The sequence below is a fragment of the Ovis aries genome, chromosome 2 (assembly GCF_016772045.2).
Source record: "Ovis aries strain OAR_USU_Benz2616 breed Rambouillet chromosome 2, ARS-UI_Ramb_v3.0, whole genome shotgun sequence".
NCBI lineage: Eukaryota > Metazoa > Chordata > Mammalia > Artiodactyla > Bovidae > Ovis > Ovis aries.
The window spans coordinates 246,666,193-246,679,513 of NC_056055.1; the positions used below are offsets into that span (position 1 = coordinate 246,666,193).

The window sequence follows — 13,321 nt, forward strand, 5'->3', positions numbered from 1 at the left end:
TGCCAGCTCCCTGCTCGAGCCGCCCTGGGCTTCAGCGGCACCACTAGGCCTTCCCCCGCGTCCCCCGCTCGGTGTCCACTGCAGGGGGATCAGCTGGGGGCTGCCTCCCCGCCGCGTGCAGAGGCAGTGTGTTCGCGCGCATGTCGGGGGGCCACGTGCTCACACCCACCTGTCCCCCGCACGGGCGGCTGTCCTTGCAGGCGTCACCGGGGGCCTGGCCGCTCCTCTCATCGCTGCTGGGGCCGCCACCGTCATTGGCACCGCTGGGGCCGCGGCTCTGGGCTCAGCGGCCGGCATCGCCATCATGACCTCGCTGTTCGGCGCCGCTGGAGCCGGCCTGACAGGTAAGGCTCCAGAGCAGCGGTGGTCATGGGGGTCTGCGGCCCCGGGTGGCCCAGCCCTGTAAGGGACATGCCCAGATTCTCACCATGCCCCGGGAGACGGAGACGGAGGAGGAGGAGGACGTGGCTTTCCTCTTCTCTGAGTTCCAGAACTTGCGGCAGGCTTCGGCATGGGTCTGGGGAAGGGCCGAGGTTGTGAAACTGCCCCCAGTGTAGGCTCTTTAGGGAGGGTCTATTGGACCTCTTGTCGCCACCCGGGAAGTTTCCAGGCAGGATGCCTTAGAGATGCTTGAGCTTCCCCGTGTAAGAGACGCATGGCTGCTTTCATTCACCAGCATCACCTGGGTGGGGGCGGGGAGGGAGTCTTTCCAAGCCACGTATGTCAGTAGGCCCCTCATCACAGTTTCCTGTTCCTCTTCCCAGGTGGCCTGTAGCTTCCCACATGAAGAATCTTGCTCATGGGAACTTCCCCGTTGGTCCACTGGTTAGGAACTTTGCCTTCCAATACAGGGGGTAAAGGTTTGATGCCTGGTCCAGGAGCAGAGATCCCACATGCCTTGCGGCCAAAAACACCAAAATAATACAGAAGCAGTATTGTAACAAATTCAATAAAAACTTTAAAAATGGTCCATATTTTTAAAAATCTTAAAAAAAAATCTTGGTCTGCTCACACCGCTTTTACTAAGATGCGTGTGTCACGCGCCTGAAGTTCGTGGGCAGGAAAAGGTATAGTGCCTGCCGAATCAGGACAGAGCAGTGGCTTATAAACTTGGATTCTGGGTTTCAGCCCCAGCTCTGCCACTCGCGGGGCTCACCAGCCTTTGGAAGCCTCTTACTCTCATCTGGAATTAGGGGCGATCATGGCACCAACAGTAATGAGTCCAAAAATGAGATGTTTGCTGAGGAGCAGGGCACGCAGTCGGCACTCACCGTGAGTGTGTGACTACACAGAGCCACACTGACTAACAGTCCCCAGGGTCCCCAGTCACCCCATCCTCACTTTTGTATCTGGGTCTTTAGGATACAAGATGAAGAAGCGTGTTGGGGCCATTGAGGAGTTCACATTTCTGCCCCTGACGGAAGGCAGGCAGCTGCACATCACCGTTGCCATCACGGGTTGGCTGGCATCCGGGAAATACCGTGAGGACCGGGGGCAGAAAAGGATGTGGAGCGGGTGGGTGTTGGCTGAGCCGGGTCTGCCGCTGTGGGCCAGACGCTGCCTAGGCTTTTGGCTGGTGTATGTCTCTAGAGGGTAGGTAGGAGAGCCCCACTTCTCAGAAGAGACTGAGGCTCAGAGTGGTGAGATAGCTTCATCCCATAGTCTTCCCATCCATCTGTTCGTCATCCATCCGTCATCTGTTTGTCCATCCATCTATCTGCCCACCCACCCACATCCATCTGTCCATCTAACCATCCATCTATCCATCCATCATCCATCTGTCCATCTTCCCATCCATCCATCTGTCCATCAATCATCCATCCATCCATTCGTCTATCTGTCCATCCATCCATTATCTACCCACCCACCCACATCCATCTGTCCATCTAACCATCCATCCATCTGTCCATTGATCATCCATCCATCCATTCGTCTGTCTATCCATTCATCATCCATCCATCATCTGGTTGTCTACCCATCCATCTACTCACCCAGCCACATCCATCTGTCCATCTTCCCATCCATCCATCTTCCCATCCATCCATCTGTCCATCCATCCATCATCCATATAATCACCCAATCCATCCATCTATCTGCCCACCCACCCACATCCATCTGTCCATCTACCCATCCATCCATCTGTCCATCCATCATCCATGTAACCATCCATCCACCCGTCATCCACCTATCCATCCATCCGTTCATTTATCCATCCATCCACCCACACATCCACCCATCAGTCCATCCTTTCAGCAGCTTTACAGAGCACAGAGCACACCCTTCCAGACACTGAGCCAGGCCCTAGGAGTCCAGTGGTGAGCAGCACAGTCATGGCCTCTGCTCCCGTGGAACATATGGTCCAAGGCAGGAGACAGATCCCTGAGCAGAGAATTAGAGGGACGCTGCGTGCATGGCACAATAGGGGAAGCGCAGAGTGTTTCTGGGGAGTGAGGGAAAGTCACTAGGGGAACGTTTTAGGCTAAGGACTAGCTGGGAGTTAGCAGGTAAAGAAAGAGAAAGCCATGAATACCAAGTAAAAGGGCAGCGTGTCGAAAGGCCTGTGGTGCCAAAGAGGCGCAGGATGGCTGGAAGACGGGAGTTTGGGGGGCCGCATCATGTAGGAGCGCGTGCGCTGTGGCCAGGAGTTCGGACGTCTCCTCAGAACAAAGGGAGGTTAGCAGAGGACTTTTGGCACAAAAGTGAGAAACCGGTACTTGGCTGTGTGACCTCAGGCCGTTTCCTTAACCTCTCTGTGCCTTGGCTGATTCATTTGCGAGGCGAAGCAGATGGCCCTTGCCTTTCAGGGACTCACCAAGGTTAAACAAGGTGCCTGTGGGAGGCTTTTAGTGACACCCCACAAGCATTACTTTGTCCCCTTTGCTGCCATAATTTGAACATGTGTGATTTGGGGGACTTCCAGCCAGGGTGGCCCCGAGGAAGAAAAGTGCAAGGTTGCAAGAGCCCATGTGAGGCTCAGCAAACAGGATGAGCCAGGTCATCAGCCCAGGGAGAGAGCAGGGTGAGCCCGGGAGGCTGGAGCGTCCCAACCAGATACACACGCTCAGAGCCTGTGGGTTCCCAGGGGGAAGCCACAGGTCTTCTGAATGACATAGCAGGAAGCAGGTGAGAAAATGCCCAGGCTGTGCTGAGAGGCTTTTCTGGGCCCCAGAGTCTTACCGGTGAGGCTCACCCCAGCCAGTCCCTGCAGAGCAGTCTCTGGCATTGACTGAGCACCTCGCACCCTGAGTCAGGCATTTCACCCACACGCTAGGAGCCTGATGTACATTACCTCGCGTGACCCTTTGAAGCAGAGCTGTTCTTTCCCTGATCTGGATGAAGAGGAAAGCTAGAGGGGTCACATGGCAGGCAGGTGGCCCAGCAGGATCCCACCCCAGGTCCCCTGAGCCAGGGTTCCCGGGCTCCTCTTCCTTTGTTTCATGGCGCTGTCTGTGCTACGGAAAGACTGAGATAGGAAGGGAGGACAAAGAGTCGAAGCGAAGCAGTTTGCAGCTCTGACCAGTGTGGAGAGCAAATCTGCTATGGTTGTTTTACCCCCTGGCTGAGTTGGCTACAGGTCAGAGTCAAGCTCGTTTGGGGGGTGGGGAGGAGGAGATTGTCTTCGGGGCTCTCCTCCAGCAGCCTAGTGCAGCATGTGCCCCAGGCAGAGGGGGCGGTTATAAGACATGCAGCCGAGCTAAACGAAGTCCTGGAAGGAAGTATCACCTGCCTTCTTGACCCCAGGAAAGAAGTCTCATATCCTCACAGGCTTGCTTCTGCCTCTGATGGGAACAAACAGAGTTTCTCGGGTCTGTCCCTTTATTAAATAGGGTTGCACGTAATCGTGATGGTGGCCTAGCAGCTCACCGCGGAGCCAGGCGTCCTGCATGCATTGGCTCACTTAGGCCCTCACGTCGAGCCACAAAGATGGGCATCATTATCACCCCCATTTTACAGATGAGGAAACTGAGGCTGATAAGGGCTGCCCAGAGTCGCCTTGCTAGTCAGGGAACAGGGCACGGCTCGCCCGCTTTCTGTCTGGCTCCACGGCCCATGTTCTTGGCCACGGGGTGATAGAAGGCGGGAGAGTGCTTTATAGTTTTCGTAATGCTTTTCACACAGCCCATCAGGTGGTCCCCGTGACCCCTGTGAGTCAGATGCCCTCTTTCCATTCTGACACCTGCAGAAACTGAGGCTCAGAGGGCAGTGTGCCCTGCTGCGAGCCTTGGGACCAGGAAGCTGCCCAGCTGGGTCCAGAGCCTGGGCCAGCATCACAGCCCACCACACGCACACACACATGCACACACAGGCATGCACACATGCACACATGCACACACTTGCACGTGCATACACGTACATGCACACACATGTACACACAGGCATGCACATGCACACATGTGCACCCTTGCACGTGCATACACGTACATGCACACATGTACACACAGGCATGCACATGCACACACATGTGCACCCTTGCACGTGCATGCACACACATGCACACACATGTACACCCATACATGTGCATGCGCACACGTGTGCACACTCATACATACACACGTGCACACATACATACATGTGCACTACACACGCACGCCCTTACATACATACGCACACGTGTGCACACACTCACACAATCTGCCCACATCCTCTCTCGGGGCTGGCCGTCTCCTCAGTTAACCCCTGAGATGCTGCAGAGCTCTGCTCGGGTCCCTGCAGAGATGGGGAGCAGCCCCTCAGGGGTCTTTGTCAGCAGAGCTCCTTCAGTAGGGACGAGGGCTTTGGGTCGGGCAGGTCAAGGCGCCTGGCTGAGCTGGAACCCGGAGGCAAAGGGAAGCTCTCTCCTCCCTCCCTTCACTCATCCTGCGTTAATGAGGCTTTGCGAATCGAGCGCTTGGCAGACAGGCTGCAGGAGAGATGGGCAGCAGGAGAGACGGGCACCAGACGAGGCAAAAATAAATGGACAATCGTGGGCCGTGATGAGAACTCAGGGCAGGAAAGCGCAGGGTGTGAGACCCATCAGAGGGCCAGAGGGGATTCCCTGGAGATAAGGCAAGCGGGCTGGAAGCTCATAGAAAGCTAAGGATGGAAGGTCGCTTGGGCCACAGGCAGAAACGCACAGGGCTCCTCTGTGCTCCCACGGTCCACAAACCAGCGACTCCGCGAGGTTTGCATGGTCCTCTCCCTCCCTGGCTGAGGGCTTCTTATCTGGCTGGCTCAGCCTCCTGCATTGTAAAATGATATAACATTATCCCCTGTAATTGTGGGGCTCCATTTACGAAGCTACATCGAGGATTAAATCAGAGAGCCCATGAGAAAACTCTCAGTGCGGAGCTGCCCAGCACGTGGTACCTGCTCACTGCACGTTCCTGCAGTGATCAGGGGCTGCGTCCTCAGGGTCAGGCTCCAGGCCTGGTGTGGTCTAGGTCCCCGGTAATGTCTGCGTAGGAATGAAACAGTGAACAAAGGGATAGAATCAAAGCATGTGTTTCCAAAGGGCAACATGATGAACAATGAGGCTGTGAGGAAGGCAAGGGCCAGGTCACGGGGGGCTGAGTGTCCTGCTAGAGAGGGCTGCTACCCTCGAGGCAGAGGGAGGACCAGAAGGGAGAGCGGTGCCAGCCGTCCTGGTTCTCTTCTCCTGCTTGGCACTGGGCACGTGGGCGCTGCTGGCATCACCCTTCCGTTTCCAGTCCCTCAGTGAGAAAATCAGGCTCAGAAAAGTCAGGGGAGCCAGCGCGCTCATGGCAAAGCTGGCCTCAAAGCCCTCCGCCCCCAGGTTGCAGACTGTCCCCCGGTGGTGTGAATGAGACGCGGCTGGTTCAGGGAGCCAGCCCGTGTGGCCCGTGTGTTGCTGTCGTAGGCCCTCAGTAGCTTGATGCCAGAATTCCTGCAGAGGGTGAGGCTGGAGCCCTTTACGTACGTCGTCGTCGGAATACTTAATTCTTACAGCTAAGGAGACAAGTAGCGATCTCCCCACTGGACAGCTCTGCAGAGTGAGGCTCAGCAGGGGATAGTGCTCAAGATAGAGCCCCGGTGCTCACGGTCACTAGTGACCTTGCTAAGGAACGCAGGGTCTGGGTCTAGAACCCCAGCCCGCCCGCTCGCAGGGTGGCCCCGTGCTCCATCTGGGAGCACACCTGCCCCACTGCCAGCTGCTGCCCGTGGGCAGAGCTGGTCCTCCCGCCTCTCCCACGAGGGTGAGTGGGCCTCTGCCCCTGCCTGCTGGGGACAGTGGGGGCCCCCTCCAGCCCAGACAGGACAGACCCCACCTGCCCACGCTCTCCCCAGGCACCTTCAACGCCCCGTGGGCTGCCCTGGCCCGCAGCCGTGAGCAGTACTGCCTGGCCTGGGAGGCCAAGTACCTGATGGAGCTCGGCAACGCCCTGGAGACCATCCTCAGCGGTCTTGCCAACATGGTGGCCCAGGAGGCCCTGAAGTACACGGTGTTGTCTGGTAAGCCTCCCCTCTCCCCCACCAGCAGCATGCCCACCGTTCCCAGGCCACACTGGTTCTATGCCTTTGCCTGCCTGAGGCCCCCAGGGAGTCAAGCACTGTGCTCGTCCCTGGGTGACCCTATCTGTGACATGCTTATTATGGTCTTCATAGGGAGGAAATAGATAAACAGCCAATCACATCATCACCTAGTGTATCAGTTAGTAACTGCTGTGTAACAAGCCACCCCATAACCCAGTGACTTAAAATAGCAGTCATTTATCACAGTAGCTCAGGAGTGTTGGCTTCCTTCGGCTGACTTTTGCTGGGCCTGCTCATGCATCTGTGTGTCAGCTGGCCACCCACCGGTGTCGGCCAGCTTTGTCTGGGGTGACCAGGGTGACCAGGCTCTGCTCCATTCATCTCTCCTCCACTCCTGGGGTAGGAGGCTAGTCCACACCCCCGGGAGAAGTGCATCAAAGGCACAAGTCCTTTTCACACCTCTCATCCAGCAGTGTCTCATTGGCCAAAGTGGGTCACGTGATGGAGCCTAGCGTGGATGGGCAGGGGGCGGGGCCAGGGGCGCTGCAGGGTTATGGGCAAAGTGTGAGGGATACAGGGTGGTGTGATCGATTGGGCCATCTCTGGAATCCCACCCGTGGCAGATGTTTGAACCTGAGGTCTAGTCCACGTATCAGAAATGCGTGAGCTTCGCTTTTCTTCTGGGCTAGTGAGCAGTTTGGCAGCACTTGGCAAACTTATAGATCCCAAATTAGAGACTGCAGGCGTTCACTCGGGCATCCAGTAGCCAGCCAGTCACTTCCCTAAGCGGACCCCCCACCCTCACCCCGACTGCCTTCATCACCTGTAGCCCTCCTCCCCAGGCATCGTGGCCGCCCTCACCTGGCCAGCCTCACTCCTCAGTGTCGCCAACGTCATTGACAACCCCTGGGGCGTGTGCCTCTATCGATCGGCGGAGGTTGGCAAGCACCTGGCCCACATTCTGCTCTCCCGGCAGCAGGTACCCGGGACTGGCTGGAGTGGGGGTGGGAGGGAGCAGGGGAGCTGACTGGTGGGCAGATGTCATACCTCAGACGAGCCTATGTCGGGGTAGCCCAGTGGCTTTAAAGGGTCTTCACTGCTCCTCCAGCTCAAGTCACAAAAGTGTCCTAGGAGAACTTCCCTGGCTTAAGACTCTGCACTCCACTACAGGGGGCCCAGCTTCCATCCCTGGTTGGGCAACAAGGTCCCGAATGATGTGTGGTGGGCCCATGCCCCGCAAAAATATGTCTTAGGACGGACCAGTAAGGGTTACTGACTGTGCCGCCCTAGCAAGGAATCAGGTGAGGACTGAGCGTCAGAGGCCTCTGCAGGTGTGGTCAGGGTCAGCCCCTCCTGCACAGATGTCTACAGAGCTACGCTCCGAGCACGTCTCCAGTGGTCCAGATACCATACAAAAACCGTCAGGGTTCCGTCCACATTCCAGACAGTCAGAGGCAGGAAGATACAAGTGAAAGGCCAGGAAGATCTCACATGCCTCAGGGCAGCTAAGCCGCCACATCCCTCGGCCAAGACTCAGTCCTGAGGCTGTCCCTGGCTACAAGGAAGTTGGAGAAACTTAGTTTTTGGCTGGGTAGCTGTGGGGGTGGGGATGGGGGCAGAAAAGCTCAGGAGTTTGCTACCAAGGATGAAGGGAGAGTAGCTGTTGGGCAGTGACTGGCAGCCTCGACCGCAAACTTTCTGTGGAATTGGAATATGATTCAATGGAGGGACTTCTGTGGAAGTAAATGGAGGTGGGGCAGCAAGGAGTTGATGCACGTATTGGCCCAAACACAACAGAAAGGCGTAGAGTGCTGAGGCCGGCTGGTCCGATGAAACGCACCTGCCCCTGCCATCTGCGTCCATGTCTGTAGACCCTGTACTCAGACCCCTCTCCTGACCTTCTTTTCCAGGTTGCCCTTTCTGCACGTTCTTTAGTCAGAAAGGTCCTCTGTGCATCTGACTTGGAACCCCTGTTTTTCTCTTTACCTGTTTTTCATTACTCGGCTGCCTCGGGTCTTCACTGCATCGTGTGGGACCCCTCATCGAGGCACGCAGACTCGCCGCGGTGCGCAGGCTCGGCAGCTGCGCTGCACAGGCTTAGTTGCTCTGAGACATGTGGGATCTTAGTTCTCCAACCAGGGATCAAAGCTATGCTCACTGCACTGGAAAGGATTCTTAACCACTGGACCACCAGGGCACCCCATGGACCATAACCTACCAAGCTCCTCTGTCCATGGGATTTTCCAGGCAAGAGTACTGGAGTGGGCTGCCAGTTCCTTCCTCCAGGGGATCTTTTCGACCCAGGGATCGAACCCGGGTCTCCCGCATTGCAGGCAGATGTACCGTCTGAGCCACCAGGGAAGCCTTACAGGGGAATCCTGTTTATGTTCTTCTTCTTCTTGTGGTGGAAGTCACGTAACATAAACATACCGCTTTAACCACATCTAGCTGTCCAGTGCAGAGGCACTGGTGCATTCGCACTGTTGTGTGACTCTCACCATCGTCCACTTCCCGAATTCTCCACCTCCCTAGACTGAAACTCTGACCCCGTGAAACACTGAGTCCCTGTCCCCCATCCCCTCCACCCCCCACGGCCCCTGGATCTACCAGGGTCCTTTCTGACTCTGAATCTGACTCTTCCAGGTGCCTTGTATAAGTAGACTCAAACAGTACTTGTCTGCACCTGCTGTATGTTGGAATACACTGTTCAGTTCAGCTCAGTCGCTCAGTCGTGTCCGACTCTTTGTGACCCCATGAATCGCAGCACGCCAGGCCTCCCTGTCCATCACTATCTCCTGGAGTTCACTCAGACTCATATCCGTCGAGTCAGTGATGCCATCCAGCCATCTCATCCTCTGTCATCCCCTTCTCCTCCCGCCCTCAATCTTTCCCAGCATCAGGGTCTTTTCAAATGAGTCAGCTCTTCGCATCAGGTGGCCAGAGTATTGGAGTTTCAGCTTCAGCATCAGTCCTTCCAGTGAACACCCAGGACTGATCTCCTTTAGGATGGACTGGCTGGATCTCCTTGCAGTCCAACAGTAGGTCCTCGTTAGCCTTCCATCCCGCACACAGCCGTCTAACTTACTGTCTCCTCTTCTCATTTAAGGCCAGCATTTCACACCCCGCTCTCGTATCTAGGAACAGAACAGTTGTCCCGTTGCTCCACGTCACCCTTTGCCCTCTTCTCCATCGCATCTGGGGGTACCTCCCACCCCCTCTCCCAGCTCCAGAAGGGCCCCCTTCACTGCGGTCATTTGCCGCACATGGGTACCCGGGGAAGGAGAGACGGCTGCTGGGTAATGGTGTGAGATGAAAGGGAATTAACCCAGTGAAACACTCTGCCTGTCAGCCTCAGAGGAAGCCGGTTCCTGAGTAGGTGCCCTCCTGCATAAGCGCCTCTCCTGATGGAGACATCAGAGCCCGGGGTCAGGAACAGCACAGCCCCCATGCATGAAGTGCAAGGCAGCTGCTGTCAAGTGTGCAGGGGCAGCCGTCATCAGGGCAGCCTTTCTGGAACCGCTGTGCACACCTGTGTCCCTTCTTCCCCAGGGCTGGCGGCCTGTCACCCTGATCGGCTTCAGCCTGGGAGCCAGAGTCATCTACTTCTGTCTGCAGGAGATGGCTCAGGAAAAAGGTAAGGCTGGCTTGTTACAGGTGAAAACCCTTCCTGAGTCTGTCCCCCAGGCTGGAGGTTCCGCACGGGGGACCCAAGTCTTGTGGCTGTGTTCCCAGATCTTAGTTGAAAGCTTAAAATCGTTTGAAAAAGAAAAAATAGTTACTTGGAAAATTGCTTATTTCTTCCATATGTAAATTAGAGTGGATGTGAGATAGTCCTATAGTAACAGCCTTGGTTTTCTGATGTGGGGTTTTTTTATTGATTGATTGATTTTGGCCACGCTGGGTCCTCGTCACTGCACGCGGGCTTTCTCTAGTTGCGGCTTCACTGACGGGCGTGGGCTTCACTGTGGCAGCCTCTCTTGTTGCAGAGCATGGGCTCTAGAACGTAGGTAGGCTCAGTGGTTGTGGCGACAGGCCTAGGTGCCCCGAGGCACGCGGGATCTTCCCAGAACAGGAATCGAACCCATGTCCTCTGTGTTGGCAGGCAGATTGTTAACCCCTGGACCGCCTGGGAAATCCTGATGTGGGTTCTAGAGTGGGAGAGGAGGGGTGGGAGGGCTCTGAAGTTGGGGTGTTGGCAGGGCCGGTTCCCTCCGAAGGCTCTGGGGGAGCCTCGCCTCTTCCAGCTTCCAGTGCTGGCCGTACTTCCCGGCTTGCAGATGCGACATTGCACCCACGCCTCACCCTCGTCACCTTCTCTCCTTTACGTCTTCTCTTCTCCCCTAAGGGCAGTTTTGGCGACTTCAGGGCTTCCCGCTCAAATCCAGGATGACCTCGCCTCAGACGCAGGCGCGTGTGTGTGCTCAGCTGTGTCTGAGTCGTTGCGCCCTCGTGGACTGTAGCCCGCCAGGCTCCTCTGTCCATGGGATTCTCCAGGCAAGAATACTGGAGTGGGTTGCCCTTTCCTCCTCCAGGGGGTTTTCTTGACCCAGGGATTGAACCCACGTCGCCTGCATCTCCTGTACTGGCGGGTAGATTCTTTACCACTGAGACACCTGGTACCTATTACCTGTGTGTGATTTAATTACTTCTGCAAAGACAGTTTGTCCAAGTCAGGTCCCGCTCACAGGTTCTGAGCGCGTATCTCGGTGGCAGCAGGGGGCACTGTTCCACCCACTGCAGACCCCTGTGGGAGTGTGGCATGCCGTTCAGTAACGTGCTTTCAACGTGAAGGCACTGGGGGCAGGGCTGGGGGTCAGCCCCAGACAGCCCGCGGTTCACACCCACACACACCCATGGACACATTCCCATATACTCACACACATTAACACACACACACAGAGCAGCAACTCAGCCAGCCCCAAGGACCTCTGCCGCCCTCATTGTTCTCTGTGTCCAGGGCGGATTTTAAACAGAAGGAACTAGGATGGGAAACTTCCCAAATAACAAGAGCTTGATCGAATCTGAATAGAAGCCCTGTGCTCAAAAGCGCAGCTGGTTTTGTCCCCACCCGATCACCTCCTAAAGGAAAAACTTGAAGCCAGAACGCTTTGAACGAGAATCGTCTCCATCAGCCTGGTGGTTTCCCCTCTAGTAACATCCCATCCCGCCGTGTCCGGACAGGAGGCGAGAGAACACCACAGTCACCCTTTGCCTCGCCCTGGTTAAGAGCTCCCCAAAAAGGGGTCTGCCCGTGGTGGCCGAGGCTTATTCCAGGCGTGGGCTGCGCTCCCGTGGTGGAAGGTGGGACACGCTGGTGGGGTAGGGCAGGGCAGGGGCAAGCCATGCCCTTTGACCCTGTCCGCCCTGCCAGCCCCCTCAGCCACCTCCAGGTAGACGGTGAGCCCCTGATACCAGGCCTTAGAGTCCTGTATTTCCCCTTTCTCTCTGCCTTTCCAAAGAGCAAGAAGGGAACTCCTGATGGTTCATAGAAATAGGGAGTCGGAAATGATACCCGCCCGCCTGCAGAGCGGAGCAGAGGGTCCTGAACCCAGAGCCGGTTGCTGCTGCGCAGCCTCCTTGGGGGCCTGGCCCGAAGGCCAGCGGGGCCGCGGAGCCACGTGAGTGAAATGTGGACGCACACTCACAAAAATGGGCTCGCGCGCCTGCGTGTTGACCGGGGCCCTCGTCTTCCTGTGTCCTCTTTCCCCCTTACTTCCCACATTCTCTCCCCAGCCATCCAGTGAGCCTCTGGTCTGCAGGACTTCACCGCTTACCACCCAGTCCCGGGTTCCATCCCTGAGTCGGGAAGATCCCCTGGAGAAGGGGAAAGGCTGCCCACTCCAGTATTCTGGCCTGGAGAATTCCATGGACTGCATAGTCCATGGGGTCGCAGGGTTGGACACGACTGAGCGCCCTTCACTTTTCAGCCAGTCCCCACCCATCAAAGATGAGAGGCGGACAGAGCCAGAAGGACCACACAGATGCAGGCCTCTGTGCTCAGCTAGGGACGGGGCCACCAAGAGACCCGGCTCTGCTGCTGCAGATATGCAGGCTCTGGAGTCTGGGCATCCCCTTTGAATCCTACTCCCACTTCGAGGCAAGCCTCACCTTTTTGAACTCCAGGGGACTCAGGCAACACCCTGAGTAATAATAGTATTGTCATCAAGGCTGTAAGGGTTACATGCAGGAGTGCACACAGATGCTGGCGTGTGAGAGCCTGGGGATTCCTACTGAGCATTTATTTTATGCTAAGATCTGTCTTAAGCTGTATAAGAGGGAGCTGGCTTGAAATTCCCTGGAGGTCCCATGGTTAGGGCTGCACGCTTTCACTGCCGAGGACTCAGGTTCGAGGCCTGGTCAGAAACGAAGAGCCCACAGGCTGCACAGTGAGGCCAAAAAACAAAAAAAGGCGAGGGGGGGGACTCATTAGAACACCACACACACGTAGGTGACCTTAACCATGGCCTGAGTTGAGAAAAATCGGCCTCCCATCAGAGTGGGGGCCCCCGGGTTCTGTTTCTCCCTTCCTGCATTTGCCTTTCCCCCCCCCAACCCCGTCTTTCTTGACAACCCCTCCCAAGCACTGGCCTGGGTTACTGGTGGGGCAGCTTCAAGTCCGCAGCTGACTGTGGTCATGAATGAATTATTCACCCTTTCCCTGGAGCTGCTGTTTCACATCTAATTCATTCCAGCTCAGCTGTCTGGTTTCAGGCAGTCCTGCTCGTTTAACACCCAATTAATCTTTACACAGAGAAGACCTTCTCCTAACTGCAGGAAAGCTGTCATTATCTTAGTTGGGGGAAATGTAAAAAAGGAATTACTCTAATGCAATTGAATGTACTAATTGTTT

At 56.2% G+C, this 13,321-nt stretch overlaps 1 protein-coding gene across 10 annotated transcripts in view; it reads left to right on the forward strand.

Moving 5' to 3' along the window:
- The window catches only part of TMCO4 (transmembrane and coiled-coil domains 4), a 110,473-nt gene that overhangs the window by 51,480 nt on the left and 45,672 nt on the right, over window positions 1-13,321 (forward strand). For 9 of the 10 annotated variants that reach the window (XM_060410755.1, XM_042244689.1, XM_042244692.1 and 6 more), the window contains 5 exons: window positions 201-344; window positions 1,362-1,481; window positions 6,286-6,450; window positions 7,314-7,450; window positions 10,021-10,105. In XM_060410755.1, the coding sequence (XP_060266738.1) occupies window positions 201-344; window positions 1,362-1,481; window positions 6,286-6,450; window positions 7,314-7,450; window positions 10,021-10,105 (651 nt within the window). Of the gene's footprint in view, window positions 1-200; window positions 345-1,361; window positions 1,482-6,285; window positions 6,451-7,313; window positions 7,451-10,020; window positions 10,106-10,816; window positions 11,081-13,321 lie in introns of those variants that run through there. The other variant, XM_060410757.1, reaches the window with a different exon arrangement.